Here is a 22924-nt window from a genome sequence, read left to right on the forward strand (position 1 = left end):
TCATAAAATACAGCATTTTGGTACAAAATTCAAAATGGCCGACGCCTGGTCGGTCGATATGGATTTTTTTTTATATCAGTCGACTTGGCATGACGTCCTGAATCTATTGATACCACTTTTATGATTTTTGGACAAACCGTTCAGAAGTTATAAAAAAAAAAAAAAGGCCTTGACTAGCTTGTTCAGGTGTGTTTGATCAGGGTTGGAGCTAAACTCAGGGCATGGCCCTCCAGGACTAGATTTGAGGAACCCTGGTGGGTATTTAACAAGTTGTCTAATCCAGTTAGTTTTGAACATATTTTTTAATGTGCCAAAATCTAAGAAGTTAAGGCCACCATTTTATATAACGCATGCCTCCAAACAAAATAAAAGAGCATTTTATTATATATTCTGATCCAAATGAAGAGTCAGTGCTTCATACTGATCTTGTTTATATTTCATCACATTTCATTTGTAGATCAGATCATTTTCTTCTGACAAACTGGTTATGCCTCCAACGATATTTCTTTCCTCAGCTTTCCAAGACTTGACCTGTTGGTTGCCAAAAAATTAACGTTATTTTTATGTCTATGTGTTTTTTTTATGTGCTTTAAGACAAACCATGTGTACATTTATGTCAACACCATTGCATCAGATTAACGTGTGATCGTCAACCAGTGGATCTCTGTGCTGAGTGAGTGGAGGCGGGGATCATTTGCATATTAGATACAACCAGAGAACCTGATTGAGACACACCCTATATTTGTATTATTTAACATGATTATATATTGAAAGTTTGTGTAATATTCCAAGTTTGCAGTTCACTAGTTTTACTCATTTTGAAGAAAACTGTTTTTGTGCAAACATTATATAGCGCTTTATACAGTACAAAGGTTTCAAAGCAGCTTTACAGAGATAAACAGGAAAATAACGATTCAGTGATGCAAACAGAATTCAATTCTGCTGTAAAGCAGCTCAAAAAAGACAGTAGAAAACAACAGTCATTATTCAGTTGAAATTAGTTCAGTTCAATGACAATGCATAAATTATGAAATCAGTTCAATTCATCTATAAAAGCTCTGGAGAAAACAGTGATGTCCTCCATCCAGCTCAGTTCAGCTCTCATACAATAGTGTATAATATAATAGCAAATAATATCACGAGTAAATGTCTTCTCACATTAGTCTAGACTGCAATAGCATCATGTTCACACAGAGCCTGCTTTCTCCTAACACGGGGACAGGAGAGCTGTCGTCAATACATGGGGAAACAGTAACTTGCGTTTCTTATTTGAAAAGTAACTCAGATATTTTGATGTAAATTTAACAGTAGGCTAATGCATTACTTTACTAGTTGCTTAAAATAAATCTGAAAAAGAATAAAGAGATTAAAGAACCGCATTGTTGTTTATCTGTCAAACTGGTATATTGAATATATTATAATGTGAGACACATTGCATCAGATTGCAGGGAAAGAAAAGAAAGATCGGAAGAAATAAATCACGACTCCAGTAGGTGGAGATATGCACATAAATGTGTATCGCCAGTAAACGAAGAAGAAGGAGACCCGGAAGTAGAACGAGACGGAGACAAAGCGCCAGTGAAGAGTAAAGATGTCTCCTCCGTCTCTCTTCGACTTCACCGAAGCCAGAGATACTTTTACGGTAAATTATTAGTGGAGTGTCATCATAAGTAGTAACCGGTGTTAAAATAATAATGTCTCTCGTCTAATGTAATATAACACCTTATCGTTATACATGTTTATGATTCATTGGGCCTTTTGGACACTTAACGTTAACGTTACATGTACAGTAATTTGTTGGTGATTGCTTTGACTATGATGATGTTTGTGAATGCCATGGTAATGCCGTCTTACTATTTGAAAAACATGGTATTAATGGTAATAATAAAACATGGCTACATGGGCAAAATAACATTTTCACTATACTATAATAAACTTTATTACTTTGGTATTATTATTATTATTATGATTATCATCCATGTAATGTCATCATGCTGTTATTGCTGTTTTCTGTGTGTTTGCAGACTGCCACTAAAAGTGCTGTAGACATCAGGAACTGTAAACCCCTGACCAACGCGTTCAGTCATCTGCCTGGAAAGTAATAATTGCTCTTTATCAATATCACCATGCTTTTATTTGTGCTGCAGGGAGTTGGTTTATTACGCTTGAACTCCAGTGATGTGTTTGAATGTATATTAGTTTTATAAGTATTGCTGTTGAGATGTGTGATTGTTCACAGTGAAACTGAGAAGAAGGCCACTCTCGATCAAGCCCTGCGTGGAGTTCTTGAAGAGCAAATAGTGAGTCTATCTATGTGTTATTTATTATCATGTTCATCTTGGAATATTGACATACGTGCAATTATTCTGCGTATGAGTCCGACGATTGCGTTTTATTTTGCAGGTGAAGCAGAAAGTGAATGTTGAAGATTTCCTTTCTCTGATCTACATCAGTATAGATGGCGTGACTGAAGGTACCAGCTCGCCTGTTAGTCTGCACACACACACACACACACACACACACACACACACACACACAGTATCTGCAGGTCATCAATCTCTCGTGTCCACACAGGCATCTGCTCTGCCACCACTCCTTTTCTTCTGCTGGGAGACGTCCTCGACTGTCTTCCTCTGGATCAGTGTGACAAGATCTTCTCCTTTGTTGAAGAAAATGTCTCTACATGGAAGTCTGTAAGTGTGGAGCGTTTAGTTGCTATGCTTCGTTTTTTGTGAGTCATAGATATAAAGCTACTGCCACCAACAGCTCAAATGTTAACACGTTATGCTAATAACTTTTAAGCCGAGTTGTTGTCATTATTGTGCCGTGTTGGCCATTCTGGGTATCAACAATTCAGAACTTTATTGTAAAATGCATTATTTACAAAGAAAAGAAAGCACTGATATAATAACCTGGCTGATTGAGTTTTAACATATTCCACAAGATACACATAAACGTAGAGTTCATGTGCCTAAGGGATGCTGACAAAAGTAGGGTAATGCCACTTTTTGTTAATGGATATGGCTATCATAAACTAAATGAGAAATGTACAACATTTTTAATGCTTTTAAACCAGCTGTCAAAAATAATCCTCAGAATGGTTTGTTCTGTGTATTTGTTTTGCTGTATTTATGTGTTTGCTCTTTCTTTCATGTTCAAAGAATACGTTTTACTCCGCTGGAAAAAACTACTTGTTAAGAATGTGCAATGGTGAGTTTCAAGTTTATTTATATAATAAACACACTATCCAGTACAAACAGCTTCAAATCAGTTTTACTGTAGAAATCTGTGCAAATGTTTCTTAAATGAATCTTAACGTTTATCTAAGCAGTCCTGCAGAGGATAATACGGTGTCTGTGAATACGGTTTCTTCCTGGCTTTACAGAATACTGTCAATATTTTTTTTTAGCAAATCAACGTTGCTTTAACTCCTCAATATAAGTTAAGCCATTTTCAACTTTTTTTAAATAACTTGTACAAGATTCAACTTGTTTAAGTTGAAATTACTTAAACGTCGAAGTTGATTGTACTTAATTTAAGGCAGCAACTTTATTTAATTGATTGTATTTGTTAAAATGTAAACACTAAATTGACGCGCTTCAGCTGGTTTCTCTGGGATGCAGATGTGGCTGTGCTGACATCATACACCGGTGTAGGTGGTCTACCAGTTTGTCGGGGTTAAAAAGAAGGCTCTGTAATCCAGATTTAAACATGTTTGTCCGCAGACCTCCTCAGGAGACTCTCCAAGTCCCAGAACACCGTGTTCTGTGGCCGAATCCAGCTGTTTTTAGCACGTCTCTTCCCTTTGTCCGAGAAGTCAGGTATACTTTTTCACATTAGTTGTTTTCTCAGTTCTTTGCTCATCGTCGGTTGTTTTTGACAGGTTTGTCCTCTGTGTTACAGGACTGAACTTACAGAGTCAGTTCAACCTCGATAACATCACCGTGTTCAACAAGAACGAGCAGGACAGCACACTGGGACTGCAGGTACGGTTCTGACTAGTGTTGGGCTTGGTTTACCGGTGAGAAGATGATGTTAAAGACCCTCTGTGGGGAAAGTGGAAGTTGTTCAGAGTGTTTCTGATGCTGATTGTTAGAAGGCTGTCTGACTCTGAGACGGTGAACATTAGCAACACATTATTAGCTGTTTGATAACGTAGTCTAGCAAAAGGCTAATCATATTAATTACTGTTAGTGTCCGACATTGTAGAAAGCGATACATAAAACACATTACCATTCTGATAGATGGACTTGTGTGCGAGCATTTATAATGGAGAAAATAGACAGTTTCTAGCGCGATTGCAGCAACTTCCATTTTTATTTCAGATATGTTGTGCCAATTCCCCAGGAAGTGATGATTGTGTTCTCTCTCGAGCACATGGGGTGGTTCATTCGCAGATGTTTTATTGATATTCCAATTGTCCACATAAGTTACATTCACATCTTGAATGGAAACAGACAGTTAGACGCCTATAGAGGGTTGTTCATCAGATGTCACACATGTTTTGTGTGTGTGTATTCCCAGCATGCAGAAGTTAAGGAGGATGGCATGGAGGTGGAGGAGGGAGAGATGGGTGATGAAGATGCTCCTGCTCCGTGGTAAGAGAGATTTGTGCTACCAGTCAGTGGCTGCTTCTGAAATCACATACTTCCCTACTATATAGTTGGCGGAAAACCGTATGGGACAAAAGTAGTGTCTGAATTCACAGTTCTCATATAAGAGTAAGCAAAACGTGTTTATGATGGACACTTTACTGTCCCATGAGGCCACAGGAGAGGATTTGTGAATGGCAGTGAAGTGATGTAACTGATGCCAGTACGTCACATGATAATGACATCATAGAGGATGTAGTAGGTCCAGATATCATTCATACTTTGCGAGCGCTAATAAAGAACGATCCCTATAGCGAGTAGTTACTGGAAATGGAGTGTGTGATTTCGGACGCAGCCCAGGTCTTGCTTTATTTAGCCTGTTATCAGACTCTTATTGATTAGTCTAATTCAGAGGCTTTTGTTTTGTAGCTCCATTCCTATTGACTACAACTTGTACAGGAAGTTCTGGACCCTGCAGGACTATTTCAGAAACCCTGTACAATGCTACGACAAGTTCTCATGGATGACTTTCCTTAAGGTATTTGATTTTTATTTATTTATTTATTAATCCAAACCAATATAAAAAAATCGGTTACACTTTATTTTAAGGTGACATTAGCCGTGTTTCCATTACCCTTAAAATTGCGCAATTTGTGAATTGAAAAATACGCCCAATGGACACATGTCAATTTCGCATTTATCTGCAAAAGTGTTTGCGCTCGCATGAGGAGGTTTTTCAGGCAATTCGAACAAGAAATAATTAGCAAAACTGCAATGGAAACAGTTTTTGCGCATTTGCAGGTCACCTGACGTACGATGACGATGTGTGGACAGAATACGAGACAGAGTTCTTTATTAAATTAATAAAATAATTATTTAGAATCCAGTACAGGAATACTGGATTCTAAACCTCAAAGAAACGCCACAATCAAGAGCTCGAAGCAGACGAGGGAGAAACACTCACAGTATAACGGTCTTTCCTTGCTATTAATGATGGATACACACATGCGCCTCCTTCTATTAATAATAATGGCAGTGCGGTGGCTGAGATGCGTAAACCTACTAACATCCGTTGCCAAGATTTTTGGAACGATGTATCGCAAGAGGAAAAAATTAAGTTTTAGCCGCATAACAACGGTTAATGGAAACACTGTCATTTCTCAATCGTTTTTTGTCGACATTTAAGGGGAAAAAACGCAAAAGTTTTGCACAAATCTGTAATGGAAACGCGCCTATTGTTACAGTGTAATTACACAAACAAGTACTGAGTAATATTAATTAACTGTACTTACTATAGAGTTATGGTTAGGGTTAATCCCTTAGATTATGCATAATTATGATGTTATTACTACAGTAAGTACATGTAACAACGTCACTTTAAAATAAAGTGTTACCAAAATCTCTTCATCAAAAGCAGTCCTGCTGTTTCATTTTATGTAAATATTAGTGCTGGGCAACGATTAATCCAATCCAAAATAAGTTTGTTTACATAATATATGTGTGTACTGTGTATAATTATTTTGTATGTACATGCATACATTTAAGAAAAATGTGCTGTGTAAAATATTTATATATAATCTATATACAGTATATACATTCAAATATTTCTTAAATATATACATGCATAGCATGTGTGTGTATTTATATATACAAAATAATTATACACAGTACACACACATATATTATGTAAACACAAACTTTTATTTTGGATGCGATTAATCGTTGCCCAGCACTAGAAAATATTTTTTATGAAGGGCAAAGTGGTGATAGTTCATGAATCGACTCTTGAAGAGTTTGCACTTACCCTTTTTCTGGTCAAGCTTCTCTTAAAATGTGGTTATTAGATCTCATTTTAAGTAATTTGTCTACATTTAGAAGTTTAACCATTGAAGACCGAAGAATATCCACACTGGGATGTGCTGAACTATATCTGTGGTGGCTCTGATAGGACACATGTGTGAGCTTGAGGGGAACTGACTAGAAACAACTGAAAAGGGAAAACTGACAGGATTGGTCCACATGCATCTTGTTTTAATGTGTGTGTGTGTGTGTGTGTGCAGTATTCAGACGAGACTCTAGCTGTGTTCAAGAGCTATAAACTGGATGACATGCAGGCGTCGAAGAGAAAGATGAAGGAGATGAGGACCTCCGCTGGAGACCATGTCTACTTCGCCAAGTTCCTCACCAGTGAGAAGGTCAGTTCTTCCAGTCTCTCAATCAACTGTTCAATAAAAGGAGAACTCAGTCATTGACCTGATAACACAAGTTCCCATCTCTCTGCAGTTGATGGACCTTCAGTTGAGCGACAGCAACTTCCGCCGACACATTCTGCTTCAATACCTCATCCTCTTCCAGTACCTCAAGGGCCAGGTCAAGTTCAAGAGGTCGGGGAACCCGCACGCTTCTCTTGTCGAGCTGTACAGATACGTCAGTGTCAATAACAGCGTTTTCTGCTGTGTGTCTTTAACCTTTGCAGCTCCGGCTGTGTTTTGAATGATGATCAGTCTTTGTGGATCGAGGACACAGCTAAACTAGTCTATCAGGTTAGTCTTAACCGTACGCGTCACTGATCTGACGTGTGGGGCACATGTTAACCCTCTGGTGCGCTTCACATGGCAGTCTATTTTAATATTGTATACGATAATGTATATTTTAATTTGATCTTTTTTTTTCTTTTTCGTATTTTGTATTTTAAGTGGATTTTATGGTGCTCAGTTATATTTATGCAGTTGTTATAATCCATTTATTCACTTTGAGCATAGACCTGAAAATGACATTTCCAACTTCTACTGTCATAAAATCTTGAATGCTTTGGAGCACAGACTTAAGTTTGGTCTCTTTTTAAAGACCACACTTGGCAGATTATTGCTGAAAAGAAAATAGTTTTTAAAAAGTGTTTTAAAAGTTATGTTGTGAATGAATGTACAAAAATACTTTTTACAATTTTTCATATGAAATGTATATTTTCAAAACATGTTTTACTCTAAAACTGCGAGAAAATCAAAGCCATAAATCTAGACAAGTTGTGTTCCAAATTTGAGCTTGATGTCTCAAAAAATTAGCTTTCAGTGAGATCTAGTTTGGGCTGCAGTACCAAAAGTTTCCACTAGATGAAATTCGTCTCCCATTCATTTCCAATGACCGCAAGCACAAGTGAGACTTTTTTTTTTTTTCAGGACCATTTAACCTTTTTGAATCGTGTTTATGATTTTGTGTGTTCACACAGCAAGTGCCAAACACTTTACCAAGTTTCGTACCATTCCGAGGCATGTAAATAAGATATTCCCAGGGTCCTGTTTCCCAGATTTATATTGGCACATAATGAACACTGAAAAAGAAAGTGTCCCATGTTCCCCGGTTCAATGGTCTGTTAACACACGGGAAATGTAGTCCTGACCTTTTAAAAAGTTTATCTGCAAAGGCCCTATCAACTTTATAAACTTCGAAGCCTAACCTAAGGAAGCAATGGCCTTTTGTGATCCTATTACTCCAACCATTTAATACTGAGAGCCATGCAGCAGTGCTGAGGAACAGAAAACCCCTCTGACTCGTTCCACGAGATCCCGCGTCATATTGAGCAAATGTAAATACAGAACTTTTTCAGGTTCCCTCACTATAAATGTACATTAAAACACAGCATCTGTGGTTGCTTGGACTTTGCCATAACAAAACATGGGAGCAGCATTTTAAGTTTTATGGAAGTGAACTTCAATTTACGGTTAAAAAAACACATTTCATTAACATATAGGCAATAGGACCGTGTTTTCTTAAGAACCTCGGGAACACCGAGGAGTGACTTCTATATTAATCACGCCGCTGTGTTATTAATTGCAGTTGCTGAGAGAAACCCCTCCTGATGGGGACAAGTTTGCATCTATGGTTGAGGTGAGTAGTGTCTATAAAGGTTTCAGCTTTCGCTCAATACTATCTTGTGATGAATGCAGTACATATAGAAAATGCAGATTTGTGCTCAAAGCTTTTCATGTCATCTTCATTTATGAATTATGTCTCCAACAGCACATCCTAAACTCAGAAGATAACTGGAACTCTTGGAAAAATGAGGGCTGCCCAAGCTTTGTGAAGGAAAGGTATTGGATAGAAACGGCTTTATCCCATTACACACAAGATACACACTGCATTCATGCGACATTAATGATGACTCCTTTCCTACACTTTATCATGTTGTACTTCTACTCTGAAGTTTACTTGAAGTTACGTATGAATCTGTGAATCAAACCTTCTGTTTGTCTCAGACCCGCAGAGAGCAAACCCATCCGCCCCAGCCGAAAGAGACAAGCGCCTGAAGACTTTCTGGGGAAAGGTCCTGACCGCAAGATCATCATGGGAAAGTAAGATAACGTTTGATTACTGTGTAGCCTCGTGGAGATTGGATTCAGATCTTATTTAGCGTTCCTGCTGTTCTTGACCATCAACAGTGACGAGCTCACACGACTCTGGAATCTGAACCCTGACAACATGGAGGCCTGCAAGTCAGAAAGCAGGTGTGTGTTTGCTGAACACGTGCTTAGAGCAAAATGTCTCGCATTAAACGCATCTAATACGTGTCTTGTTTAAAGGGAGTTCATGCCATCACTGGAGGAGTTTTTTGTAGAAGCGATTGAGCAGGCAGATCCATCAAACATGGTGGAGGATGAGTACAAGTACATTCATCTTTTACTCTCTTACTTCAAAATGATTCCTAACTATACCTCAGAATTAATGAAGTGTTTGTCCTCCCTCAGAGTCGTGCGCAACTCAAACTACGGCTGGCGAGCCTTGCGACTGCTGTCCCGGAGGAGTCCGCACTTCTTCCAGCCCACCAACCAGCAGTTCAAGAGCCTGGCCGACTATCTGGAGAACATGGTCATCAAACTGGCCAAAGAGCTTCCTGTGAGCGCACCTTATCAAACACGTGTAGATCACATTCACACTTGTGCTGACCAATATGGCCGTTTCAGTGGCTAATATTTAGGGTATAGAGTAGCCAATAGGAACTAGCCTCCAGGGTGGACCCCGATGACACGTATGCAGTGCCGTCAACACAGTTTGCCGCCCTTGCTAAATATGTCTTTGGTGTTTATTCTTTGGTTTTTCATTCAAAATATCCACAAAACCTAACCTTTTAATAAAATAATTGAAAGAAGGATATAAAAATGTTTTCTAAATCTATGTATAATATCATTTACATTCATTTGAGACACAAACTCACTAAAATATTTTGCTTGCTATTTTACTCAAATATTCGCTATTTTACTCAAATATTCAGTATTTTATGAATCATAAATGTGTTTGTTTTTCTTCTAACAGAAAGACCTTCCTTCTGAGGAGATCAAAACCGGAGAGGAGGATGATGATGAGAATGGAGATAACCTATTGAAGGAGAGCAATGACAGTGAGTCTGCGGCTCTTTTTTATTATTAAACCTCAAAAGCTGTTTTTATTGCCATTGCCTCCACTGGACTCTGTTCACACTGGACTCTGTTCACACTGGACTCTGTTCACACTGGACTCTGGATCCGAACGGCATTATCAAAAGTGGCGAACAGTAGAGAGAACAAATCACCTCAGTGTAGAGCTTTAGTCCATTTTGTCAGAACTGATATCTACGTTGCAGAGGTACGTTAACATCTTGCCATCAAAATGACGGCCATTTTTCTTAAGATACACGAACCACGCCGCTGCAACTTACTACTACAAATGATGCCATAGCGTGGATGTCATTGACTAAATTTGTTTGATACATGAAATGTTTGTAAGGCGAACTTATATAAGCCATATGGCTTGCAAATCTTATGAAGTATGAAATAACAGCTATTAGTAAAACATACCATGAGTCATTTGATTATAACTTATTTTAAGTATAGCTGAAAGCCTTCCTCCAAACCTAAGGTGGGGAACCGGGTTGGGAAACACTGCTTCAGGGCTTGGTGGCGATAACATATTAAGATTCATGATGACACACCACTGCATTTGTGAAATAAAGCTTTTTTATTTTTGGTCAGAATTCCAAAAGACACTCAAAATGGCCGGTATGAAAACCGGGCGTCGGTTTTCTCTGTGCGCTGCACTAAATCTAAAAAGTCCAGTCTTGTAAGATTATAATTTTATTTTTTTTGCCTATTTAAAATAGCATTTTTCTTATTTCCTTTCCACAACTGCCCCTCAGGTCATGCGTGATGGAAGGTAGTCCGGTTTCTTCTCAATACTAAACAGTGTTTCAGAGATGCAGCCTCACGTCCACTTTGCCATAAACAAAACACTGTTTGCCAGCTTGGCCTCACAATGATCTGAGCCAATTTTCATGATGGACTGAACCGTATAAGACGAGTAGTTTATGAAGATTCGAATTGGAAATATCTTAAACTGTTAAGCATTCAAGTTCTAGGTTTTGTTAATGCTAATAATTGAGTATCTCAAATCCCTCAACTGCTCAATTTCACTTAACACAGAAGTCCTATTTTTAGTTTTTACCATATAGTTTTATGGGCTGCCTAACGATCACAAGAGGGGTCTTTGCCCCTTGTGGCTTCACCCTTAAAAACATGTCATTGCCTGACCCGTGGTTTGCCTTATTTCCATTTGGGCCGAGAACTCCTTTCAGCGAGTCAGTGGAAGTAAGAAATCCACTTACAAGTGTTCACAGGAGACGCACGTGGAGAAACTGCTTTATGAATAGTGCAGATTTTGGACCCGAGCTATTAGTTTGACTCAAAGTGAAATGGTCTTTGTCCAGGTCCCAGCATTCGGAGCAAGGCGGTGACCAACAGTCAGATGGACGAGATCGCGGCCAAGCTCGGCTCCCGGTGGAAGACGCTGGCGGATCACCTGGAGATGAGCGAGAAGGAGATCCGCGTGATCGAGTCTGACAGCGAGGACGTGGAGCTGCAGGCCAAGATGCTGCTGGTGGCCTGGCAGGACCGAGAAGGCCCTCAAGCCACGATGGAGAGCCTGGTCACGGCCCTCAACACTGCTGGGTTCAGGAACATCACAGACGGCCTCAGCGAAACATAACCGTTCTTCTTCCGTTTTAACTATTGATGTTTCTGCTGTACTGCGATGAGTTGTTTACTTTACATTTTTTAAATAAATGATCATTTGAAATGAATCAGTTTTGTTTGTAAAATACACACAAGAGTGTTAATGGCATGTTTATTTGTTTATGAAAAGCCAGTAAACAATAAGTTATTACAGAGGTAACTTCTCTTTGATTGAGTATTTCAGGACAGATAAGTTGACAGTGGCATTTGTTGCATGGCAGCTAGAAGACAGAAGCAGTAGTTGAGCAGAAACACATCTTCTCAGTGCCGTGATATAAATCCACCTTTGATAGATCACCAGATCCCAGTATCACACCACTCCTGTTGATGTTTTACATGTCCAAATCGTGTGGCCAAGAACATCTTTAGAAACCGATCACTGCTTCTGTGGGGGGATTCTGGCTATTGAGCATGAACGCCTTTTCACAGGCTTAAAAAATAGTCGATGCGTATAGAAAACATTAAAAAAAAAGTCCAATAAAAAGGATCAGGTCCATCAATCTACCATCCATGAAAGGGGGAAACACCCTTACCAGACACGCCACTCGAGTTGATGCATGAAGAGTTCAGAAATTAAGGTCGTGTTTTTTAAAGACACAAATTTATTTGCACATCTATACAGACAGTGCTTTGAAAATGGCAATTATGGTTTAAGTTTCTCCTGTGAAACACCGTTACTCGAGTATTTCCAGACGCCGAGGGCCATACAGCAGGACATACGCTATATGCCAGTCCCCTCCACCAGACAGCTTCAGGATGTCCTCGGGGGTCACCACGCTGACCTTGTCATCGTCAAACTTCATCCATTCATCTGTTCAGAGAGAGAGGGAAGCATCAATACCAGACAACAGCCAGAGGATCCAATCCGGATCAAAACTACTGATCAAGGTCTTGAAGAGATCGTTCACCCAAAAATCATCAATTATTCACCCTCATGTCTCAATAAAACACATCTTCAAAACACAAATGAAGATCGTTTTGATGAAATCTGAGATTTGAACCTCATTGGTTCTCATCCATCAAGAGAACATGCTTGAGCTCCCATTTATCATAACTGATGTGTGAGTTGATGAATGTTGATTATGTGTATAAAGAAACATAATCAAGTGAGTAGTTAATGACAGTGTTCATGTGAACTATCCCTTTAAGGAATACTAGAAGCTGTGTTTATCTGCAGTCCTGGTCCTCAATATAGGACATATGTCCTCCAGAAGCAGGACTGGACAACCCCTGCTCTACAGAAATGGCATCAGAAGAAATAAACAGTCAAAAAACTTACCAGGCAGTGTTGGGTAACTCAGATTACTTTTAGAAGTAACTAATTGAAATGTACTAGACAGTTATTCTTCAACGCATTCTCATCCTTGGGCGTCATATATTGACACTTTTGACATTTCGTCTACATCCAACGCACATGGCACCCTTTAGCGTCAATATGAGACGCACAGAGCTTAGTAGCTTTCCTGTAGCTCAGTGGTAAGAGCATTGTGTTAACAACGCAAGGTTGTGGGTTCGATCCCAGGGGATTGCACATACCTATGTATAAAATGTATAGGATAATGCAATGTAAGTCGCTTTGGATAAAAGCGTCTGCCAAATGCATACATGTAAATGTAAAATGTTCGGTTATGGTTGGGTTTAGGTCTGGGGTAGGGTTAGGGTTAGCCCACTAGGAGGCGCCTTCTGGCCCATATCTATCTGCGTCTCATATTGACGCTAAAGGGTGCCATGTGCGTAGACGATATGTCAAAAGCGTCAGTATATGACGCCTTGGGATGAGATCGGGCTGTTATTCTTATAAACACTCTTTCCGTTTACTGCCCAACTCGTGTCCTCGGGATGGAAGAAATGTGGCCAGTGTCCATTAAAGTGTCCCAACAGTGAGTGATTTGAGTGAAATATTGTAATGGATTACTTGTAACATTACCCAACACTAGGAAAGAATGCTATCAAGTCGCGTTTACAGTTACAAAGGCAAAAATAAAGACGTTTTACAAATAATGAAAGCAAAAACTTGATTTGACGAACAACAATACTTGACCTTCTTTCCTTTTAACCCAGCCGACATAGTGGCCAGAAGAGCTGGATCGGCCCTGATGCGTCAGAACCGCTTGCAGGTCGTAGTAGCCGCTGTTGTTGGAGCCCAAGTCTGTGGAGAAGCAGGAAGTGATCAATGTGCAGACGAAACTCACTGAACATGTTGATGTTGATGTTAGTGCTCACCTTCAGAAAAACAGAACGGTTCATATTTTTTATCCTTTGGAGCCCCAGCCTTCTGAACCACCTGTTGAATGACAAACACAATGTTAGATGGCTTTACAAAAAGCCAGAAGCGTTCAGCACGACGTCACATGGCACTTGCTTTCGTCTGCTGTTGCATCTCCAACTTCTTGTCTTCGTCCTCCTTGAACTTTGTCCTCATAGGAAGCATCTTCTCCTGAAGGTCTGGAGTACACAGCTCAAAGACGTCCAGCATAAGAGGAAATTTGACATCCTAAATGCAGCAGAGATGTAAGTTTATAGATATGTTGGTGACAACAGCTGATATCCCCAACCCCTCCTCATAACAGACCTACCTTGAGGACTTTGGCATTCACAGACTCTTTTTCTTTGTAAAAGAACCGCACCATCTGAACCGTGAGGTATGCTGGGAGACGGCTGATTTTGGACTTGAATGCAGAAACACAAAAAGCGACTGTTCATTTTCTTCATGTACGAAAGAGGAAACATTGAACAAAGCAGCATTTCTCCACTGACGCCACAAGAGTAAAACATACCGATTTGATGTAGAGGGCATTTCTTTGTAAGGATGGGGAGAACTTCGTGATGTCCTCCTGTAGCCTCTGGGTATAATGAGAGACAGGTCAATATTAGCAGGGACTGGGAGCACTGGTGGCTCTTCCTGCGTATGGGACGTTCACTCACCAGGCGGAGTCCAGTGGCCAGATATTTCACTTCCTGGTTGATGAAGCAGCTGAGCTGCAGCTGGCTCTCGGAGCCTTTAGTTGGATCCTCGTCCTCAGACTCGGTACATTTCATACTGGACACATAAAGGTTAAGTACCGTAAAAATGTCACATGATCATATCTATGGGCCTGGTGAAAAGTCCAGGAGTCCTCAGACTACAGAACACATTATGCCCAGTCTGGCCATCCCCATAATATAACATTACGGCTGCTGAGCATAATCGTGCAGTGCGATGTAACGCAGTGAAATCAAAAGAGTTGCACAATCAAATAGTCAGCAGATTATAGATCTTTCTGTGCGCATGCTTTGGACGTGTGAAAACAGTGGCCGGGTCTTCTTGCGCTTAAATGGTTTAAAGCCATATTAAGATGCACACTAAAAAAAAAATCGATAAGAGGAATCAGAAAAAATAATAATAACATGTATCTGATTCTTGACCTTAAGTATCCGATTTTCGATTCCCAACCCTAGTAAACATTGAAGAGATGCAGAGTATTGAAGTAAATCATCCGCAGCACAGAAGTACTGAGAGCACACGCTGATATAGTCTTGCACAACAGGCACTTCTCAAAGGATACGTAGTTTCAATTTCAACACCAAAATACTGATCGATGAAATTCTTCTTTTTTGCGGCGGCAGCAGCTCCACCATCACCGTCAGTCTGTTAGTCCAACACAGAGAAACAATGTAGACATTATTTGTAAAATAGTTTTTTTCATACAAATATGATAAAGACCCATTTTATTACACTAAGTTCTCTGCATTTCTGTAATGAAAGTGTTTGAATATATTAGGGTTGTCACGGTACCAAAAGTCCAGTAGTCGGTAGAAATACCAGTGAAATTTCACGATTGCCAGTACCATAGCAAGAACTCATTTACTATTTTATTGAACTATTTAAGAAAAAAAAAACACAAATTTTAATTAAATGAGTTATAATTAAAGTAAATATAAACATTGCTTTACAAACAGATGTAAAGAAGCTTTACAGTGTACACTAGAGATGTCAATTTACACAAATTCCCATCATCGATCGTCGTTTAAATCAACGGTCAATTAATCGTTGGCATTAATACTGCAATATGCGTCCACTGCAGTGTCAAATCTGCGTTTTTAATCTAAATAAAGGGCAGGTGGGATTGTAAAATGAGTTTATGTCATTGATAATTTCATTAAATGACTTATTTAATAATCAAATATAACGACTACATGTCACCAACGGCGCCTCAGATTATGCGAGCTTGTCAGAACGTGTAACTCCTGTTGTGGAAACCCAATGAATTCACAACGATGCATTACAATAGTTCTCTCTATCATGTCATGTAATATGACAGTCCAAATGATAGTTATTATTAGTCGTGCATTGCTGTTTGAGCTTCATGTGCTGAAGCTGAACACGGTTCAGTCTCAACAGTAGCATCCTATATGAGATCAATCAGATATATATATATTATGCCTACACAAAATAAACTATATTACAACTTACATTTGCACAAAACAAAAGGCTGCGAATGCACATGCAAACTTAGTCATGAAGTTGTAATGCTAGCCTTAAATGTCCCAAACAAAACTTCAGCGCGCTCGCTTTTTTTTTTTTTTTACACGTGTCTGCTTTACGCGTTTCACGGTTGAGAACCGGCTTAATCGACGATCGATATGTTATCGATTATTATCGACAATTAATCGTTAGCATCTCTACACGGTTAGATACACACTTCTGTGAAAACTCCCGGTATTGTCAAAAAAAGCTGTCCACACTATCACAAATTAATCTCTTATTTACATCGCGTTACACTTTTGTGGTAATAAAGGATTCACGAGCATGTTGAGTGGATTATGACTGACTTAAACATCTCTGAGTGCATTCATGCGCAACATAAGTCTGTGATTGGCTACAATGATCAACGCTTCAAAAACACGTTGTAAATAGAAACCTTTGATGCTCCTCACAGAGAACAGTGCCAACTGGTAAACAAAGTATCTGTACTTTTGACAACCCCAGAGTGAATATATATACAGTAGCCTTGCCTCTGGTGGGGCTTCTAGTTCTTCAGGCTCTAGTTTCTGCTGAAGGACCCGCATCATCTGGACCCAGCACTCATTGGCATCCTGAGTAAATGGAAAAACACATGCATTTATAAAAACGTTCCACTTTGACAGAACATATTCTGTTTAATGTATTAAGCTAAAGACATGTGACCTGACCTGCTGAAGGTACTGGCCCTGGTCTCCTTTTTCTGCAAACTGTGGGAAGGCCATGTGCAGGAACTGCAGCAGAATGATGGGAGGAATGCTTGACGAGGTCTTATCCATGGACTCATACAAATCCCGCAGAGCTGAGGGAAGAATCAAACACCTGTGAGATTCGGTACGGCTACACAGCTTGACTCTTATGCATCAGCTTGGACACACTGATCCCAAATAGCTGGGCAAATAATGGCGCTTTTCCACTGTACAGCTCGCTTTAAATGGTGCCACCTCTGTTGAGGCTCCAAGCGTACCGTACCGATACTAAGATGTGACGTGAAAACACTGCAGAACACTGATTGGTCAGACAGAATCGTCACTACCAGCGTCACTGTATTTGCGACACGAGACACCAAACCCACTAGATTTAAATAACCAGTAACAGCCACCGCTGTAGCACCCGTTTTTAAACCACTCGCTTGAAGAAAAAAGAAAGGAAAAAAACGTCCAAAAAAGAAATGGCTGAATCGTGGTCAGTGGACGAAGTGCAGACGTTCCTCTCATTGGTTGCCGAGAAGCGGATAAACTAGAACGATAGTCTATCATCACACCCACTTTGAAGCGGCACTAACTGCAGTGGAAAAGCAAACCGAGCCGTACCATGCAGTGGAAAAGCGCCATAAGTAATCAAAGAGTCAAGAAGGATGTAACCTCAAAACTGCTAGTGAAAGTTGATCACCTGCTGTGATGTACTGGGAAGGTGCGTTAGCTCCAGAAGACCGCAAGGCACCAGAATACCTACAGGAGGAGGCCACAGAAACACATTACACCACATAACATCCGTCAACTTGATATGAAGGACAAGCCTGAACTGTACCTCCTGAGAGCGCCTTTGAGCTCAGGCACGGAGCGCAGACACTGCACTGTTGCATTCATGTAGCATGTGTTGCCCAGATTCGTCAATCCGCACGGCAGCTCCATCTGAACATGACAGAGAGAGCAGAGATGATTGCACAGCTGTTGGCGTGTGATTCCCGCTAAAACACTGTGCTAGCAGATCTGTCGGCTGCAAACGTACGGCAGACGCGAGCTGCTCCTCCGTCATGTCCTCCACAAACATGGGTCGCACTACGGGCTCTTCAGGCAGGGCATCAGCGGAGCCCATCATCAGGAGAGTCATCCCCTACATGATCAAAACATCTGTTTAGCTGAAGAGAACGCACAGTTAAAGTCAACATGAAACCATGGAGCCAAGCGACGACCTTCCCGTCTCTCTCTTGAATCCCACACGGAAGAGACTTAAACTGCAGTTCATCGACTGACCGCTAGAGACAGGCCCAAAAGAGACTCAATCCCATAGACCCCCATGTTAAAATGCACAACTTTACAGCGGAAGAAAACATGTTTACAGTCTGGTACAAAAAGTGGTTTTGGTCTGTATAGTTAATTTTGCCCTTCATGGTGGGGGGGGAATTATTTTATAACTCATCCGTTTACATTATATTAAGCCTTAAACCTCTACATAATTAAGGGGCGTGGCCACTTGAGTGACAGGTGGATTGTCGCTGATGTCACTACTAGCCGTTTGTCTGTTAGCGTCACGTCACCTCAGCTAATCCGCCTCTCTGCCCATTTTCGTTTATCTTTAATGCTCTTCAGAAACCTACGGGTGACACTACGTCCATATTTTTTTACAGTCTATGAGCCAGACCTGAGTTTGTAGTGAATGTTAAAGCAACTGTGTGGAAGCTTTTTTTAACTAGAGATATCAGTTTCAGAATTATTCTAATGGTACACCGACTACTAATGAGTCACATGACTTTTGTTTCTTTCCACAGCTCCTCTCTCCTAATTTAGCCAAATACGACTAAAACTAAATCAAAACTGGCTTGCAAAATTAATACGGTATTTTAGTTATTTTTTAGCTCTTTTTAGCCTATTTCATATTTAATTATATACGGTTCAGTTTTTTTGTAGTTCTGCATTACGAAGCGCCCTGGTCCTGGAGGAACGTGGTTTCTCTTCGCTATGTAAGGGCTGCGTTGAGCTGAATGACAATAGAGCTACTCACTCGGAAGTTATCAATAAATCTTGCCAATCATTTTGTATATTGAACTGGAGTTATGGTAATGGGAATGTGTTTATACTCTTTATGAATGGCTGTAACGTTGTCTTTGGTAGTCCACCAAAACCTGTTCTAGACAAGCGCGCGATTGACCGTCAACAAACGCACACAATAAGACCAGGAACGTGTATTAAGGAACTAATTAAATTAAGGTGTACGTATTTAAGGGTTAATGCCGGACGAGGTGTCCATTGTCAGGTGTTCATGGACGACGGTGAGGCGTGAACCGTCCGACGCGCAGCGGAGATCCATTAATACCTGACAATGGACACCTCGTCCGGCATTAACCCGCTTATAACATGTTCACTTGCCAAATAACACATTTTTAAAACATTTGTTTATATTTTAATTAGTTTTACAATCGAAATCTAACGGTTTTAGAACTCCTTTACTAGGTGTCCTACATCACTTTTTAATGGACACCCTGCAGCCAATCAGAATCGAGTATTCACCCAGACCATGGTATAATGTTGGTTAACCTATTTTGGATCATACGTTTCAATATTTACCTATTAGCTGCTGAACTCTAGTTACAGCTCGACTCTTTAAGTGCATTTTCTGAATCTACCACAGGTCAAGATATAGCCACATACTTACATTTTTCAACTTGATGTTGCCCCACTCATCATCCTGGTGAACAAAAAGAAAAAGAAGTCACACACCTGCAATGTAAATAGTCAATATGAAAGCTAGAGATCACGGCCGCCAGCACCTTCAGTGTTCCTCCTTTCACCATGACCTTCTGTCTCTCCGGCTGGACTCCTGTTAGAGCGAATAGCTGGGCTTTGAACACCATGGGCGGCTCCTCTGTGTTCAGCTCCACCGCATCAAACTTCTCCTTTCCCCATTTCACATTCACTGAGATATTCAACGACAACAAGAAAGAAAAATCAAGACACAAAAGAGTGACACAGCAAAATGATTCAGTACCACACGCATCTGCACATTGCTGAGAAGATGTGTGTGTGTTCAGCTAATAAAACTTCATCAGAGGCTGTGTATATTTTCTGCATTCTCAGATGCTTTGGCCTCGTGTGTTTTTTGCTAGTTGAACTATCCCACATCAAAAGAGCACCGAGATACATTCATACCCCAGTTGCACACTTTGCATCTCGTGTTTTAAGAAAATACGTATGGTTTTAATTAAAGCCTGGGTTTTCAAACTATCCCAGGATTCTCCACAGCCAGTGCTGCTGAAATACTCCTCGGCGGATCTGCAGAGAGATGAACAACCTCAGCTTGGGGTTTACAATGCACTTTTTCACATTTATTGTACATTACATTAATAACTACACTTATTACCTTGGTGTTAAAAAGACACAAAAAAAACTACTGAGAGTGTGTTTCTATTACAGCGCCTGAGGGAGTGACGGTACATTTCTCATCTTTCTCTCTTATGTTATGATTTATGTAAACAACCTCACTATAATTTTTCCATTTTTTTTTTAAGTCGTAGAAACATTAGTGGATTTAGCTTTGCTATTGGATCACGGTACTAGTAAACACATCTATAGCTATGTTTCCATCCAAAGTTGCGAATTTAACTTCTGCGCAAAATTGGAAGAATCCATAAAACATTTGCGAATGAAGCAGCGTTTCCATCCCATGTGTTCAAGAGAACATAATCGTCACTTCCTGGGAAATTAGCGCAAAATCAAACAGCCCCTACATCCCCACATGATGTTTGGGAGAGTTTCAAGAACAATCCTCCAAAAACAAACTCCAGCAAACTCAGTTGTCAGAAAAACGGGACCCGGTTCTGTGGTCAGATCAAACTTTAAAAAGAGAATCCACCAGGTGTGTTTGGTGCACACAGGGATAAAAAGCCCCCATGCCCAGGGTTTAATACACCGCTGGATCTTAATGTTGTGGGCCTATTATTTTGCTGGAGGTCCTGGGCTTCTTGTCCGGATACATGGCATCAGGATTCTAGCAAATACCAACAGATAAAAAAAAAAAAAATCTACACCTGACGCTTCTTGTAGAAATCTTATAATGGGCTTTTGGCTGATGGGTTTGGATCTTCCATCAGAACAACGATCCAAACCAAACTCAAAATGTGTGTCTGAGCACAAAATGAAGCCTCTGCCATGACCGTCCCAGTCCCCTAAACTGATCCCTATAGAGAATGAGTGGCTTGACCTGAAGAGAAGAAGCGCCAGCATGGATCTGGGAATCTGGAGAGATTCTGTGTGAGGAATAATCTCTGATCTACAAATCTTGACAATTCCATCCAGCAATTTTTTTTATGTGATATCCCAAAATGCGCATAACAAAAGGTGGATGGAGACATAGCTCATGACAGCCGCTGCTTCTGGGAGTCCCACACATGTGAAAAGGGTCCATAAGGGAAACAGCTTTAAAACCCCTGCTTTACAAGTGGCCCACAAGTAAATATCATCTTTTACTCACCTTCATGTCTTTTGAAACAATACAATTTTATTTCCGCTTTAGATCTGAAAGTGGTTACAGCAGTAAGACATATATAAATAATATAGCTTTAACAAATTTAGAAAAATCTACAACACCAGATTTGCAGCACGGCGGATACAACTAACGTTATTGAGACAAGCCATGCATCAATTTTGATGTCTACGAGCTGTTCTATAGCCAATTTTGCATCAACATTTTTTTTTTATGTAAAGTCTGTAATCCACTGTTCAGTAGTACGGTCTGTTGATTGAAAGTGCTAACGCTATAAGTTTGAAAGGTATTACAATAAAGTGTGAGCCGCCTAGCCGGCATGATAACATGCTGCATCACTAACAACGTTACTCAAGTCTGAACGTTTACATTTCACATCATACATTTCCATATAAAATAAACGCAAAGCCCAAATACAAGTCACACCAGAACGCTTGCTATGGGATTTCTGCTTCTTGTTTAGCTTTCCCTCTGTTTCTAAACCGAAAGCATCCACTGAGGCCTGAAGCTAATGTCTCAAGCTAACGGCGCTGCCTCTTCTCAATGCTCTCTTATCGTTTAAAGACTAACTGTGATTTATGTCAAATCATACTGTGAACAGACCTGTAAATACGGGCATCTTTCTGTTCGCTTGTCCTTTAAACAGCTCTACTCCAAAGGCCGGGTTTTAAGTTGGGATGCGGAAGATCTGTGTGTCTTGTAACTTCATTCAAACGACAGCCCACAATGACGCTGCAACTGCATGATGACCAGATCGATGAGCTCGGCTAGCGACTCACTGAACCTCATGCCAAATTACTATGACGGAGGATTGGGTTATGAATATTAATAAGGCCTTCCTTCTTCTTCTTTTTTGGAGATTTTATTGGCGGTTGACAAACAATGGTCTTCCAGACCTGTCACAGTGAAGCCCTTATTTATGCATATTAATTACATAATGATGAAGGCTTGAATAATGAATATATATATAAAAAAACAGTCCCATTAACTATTTTTATTCACTCGTGTACTCTTTAGACCAAGCCTGCAAAACTACAAGCACATTATACGCTTTAAACTCAGTTTGCTATTGTAAAACAAACTTTATTTGCAAAACTCTACAGTTTTTACATTAGACACTTCATTCAAAAGCTTGTGTTTCATGTGAGAAACCATTTTAAATGCCACTTATTATTTACTGATGACCTGCACCCAATGATGATCATGTGAAAGCACTATATTATATAAGTTATATAGGCCTACATACATTGATCACTTGATCATAAATCAAAACTGTGTTTTAAAAAATGAAAGAAATAATTTTTACACCTTTGACAAACTCCTGTACACTCTACTGAACAAGCAAAATATCAGTGTTTTACATTTTTTGTGGTGTGTATGTTTGTGTAGAGTTACTAACCAGCGTTTATATATATATATATATATATATATATATATATATATATATATATATATATATATATAAATAAAAAAGTTTTGAATGAAGTGTTTGCCTTTGTGTGACGTTTTGCATCTTGTGTGTGTTTTGTGGTTTTGTGTGTAGAGTTTATAGAAATTGAGCCATAGTTTAGTTTCAAAAAGTGTAAGCATTT

General features: G+C 39.8%; 2 protein-coding genes across 2 annotated transcripts; one reads left to right on the forward strand and one right to left on the reverse strand.

The window, feature by feature from the left end:
* Positions 1–1488: 1488 nt before the first annotated feature.
* thoc1 (THO complex 1) lies at positions 1489–11782 on the forward strand. Its single transcript, XM_079613781.1, has 21 exons — positions 1489–1642; positions 2025–2098; positions 2240–2300; positions 2404–2473; positions 2575–2693; positions 3162–3210; positions 3726–3821; positions 3904–3986; positions 4525–4598; positions 5022–5130; positions 6653–6787; positions 6876–6976; positions 7069–7135; positions 8427–8477; positions 8610–8680; positions 8846–8941; positions 9029–9094; positions 9170–9253; positions 9335–9482; positions 9900–9984; positions 11326–11782. The coding sequence occupies exons 1-21, from the start codon at positions 1592–1594 to the stop codon at positions 11601–11603; spliced, it is 1968 nt and encodes a 655-aa protein (XP_079469907.1). The 5' UTR covers positions 1489–1591; the 3' UTR covers positions 11604–11782.
* A 138-nt stretch (positions 11783–11920) lies between these two features.
* Positions 11921–22224, reverse strand: usp14 (ubiquitin specific peptidase 14 (tRNA-guanine transglycosylase)). Its single transcript, XM_079613782.1, has 16 exons — positions 21936–22224; positions 19621–19766; positions 19506–19538; positions 17862–17966; positions 17661–17764; positions 17523–17581; positions 16802–16932; positions 16625–16705; positions 15175–15257; positions 14555–14669; positions 14407–14472; positions 14206–14298; positions 13992–14123; positions 13853–13913; positions 13671–13778; positions 11921–12440 (listed from the first exon to the last, which is right to left on the reverse strand). The coding sequence occupies exons 1-16, from the start codon at positions 21949–21951 to the stop codon at positions 12304–12306; spliced, it is 1470 nt and encodes a 489-aa protein (XP_079469908.1). The 5' UTR covers positions 21952–22224; the 3' UTR covers positions 11921–12303.
* Between the last annotated feature and the right edge of the window lie 700 nt (positions 22225–22924).

This window comes from Phoxinus phoxinus (genome assembly GCF_949152265.1).
Source record: "Phoxinus phoxinus genome assembly, chromosome: 5".
Lineage (NCBI taxonomy): Eukaryota > Metazoa > Chordata > Actinopteri > Cypriniformes > Leuciscidae > Phoxinus > Phoxinus phoxinus.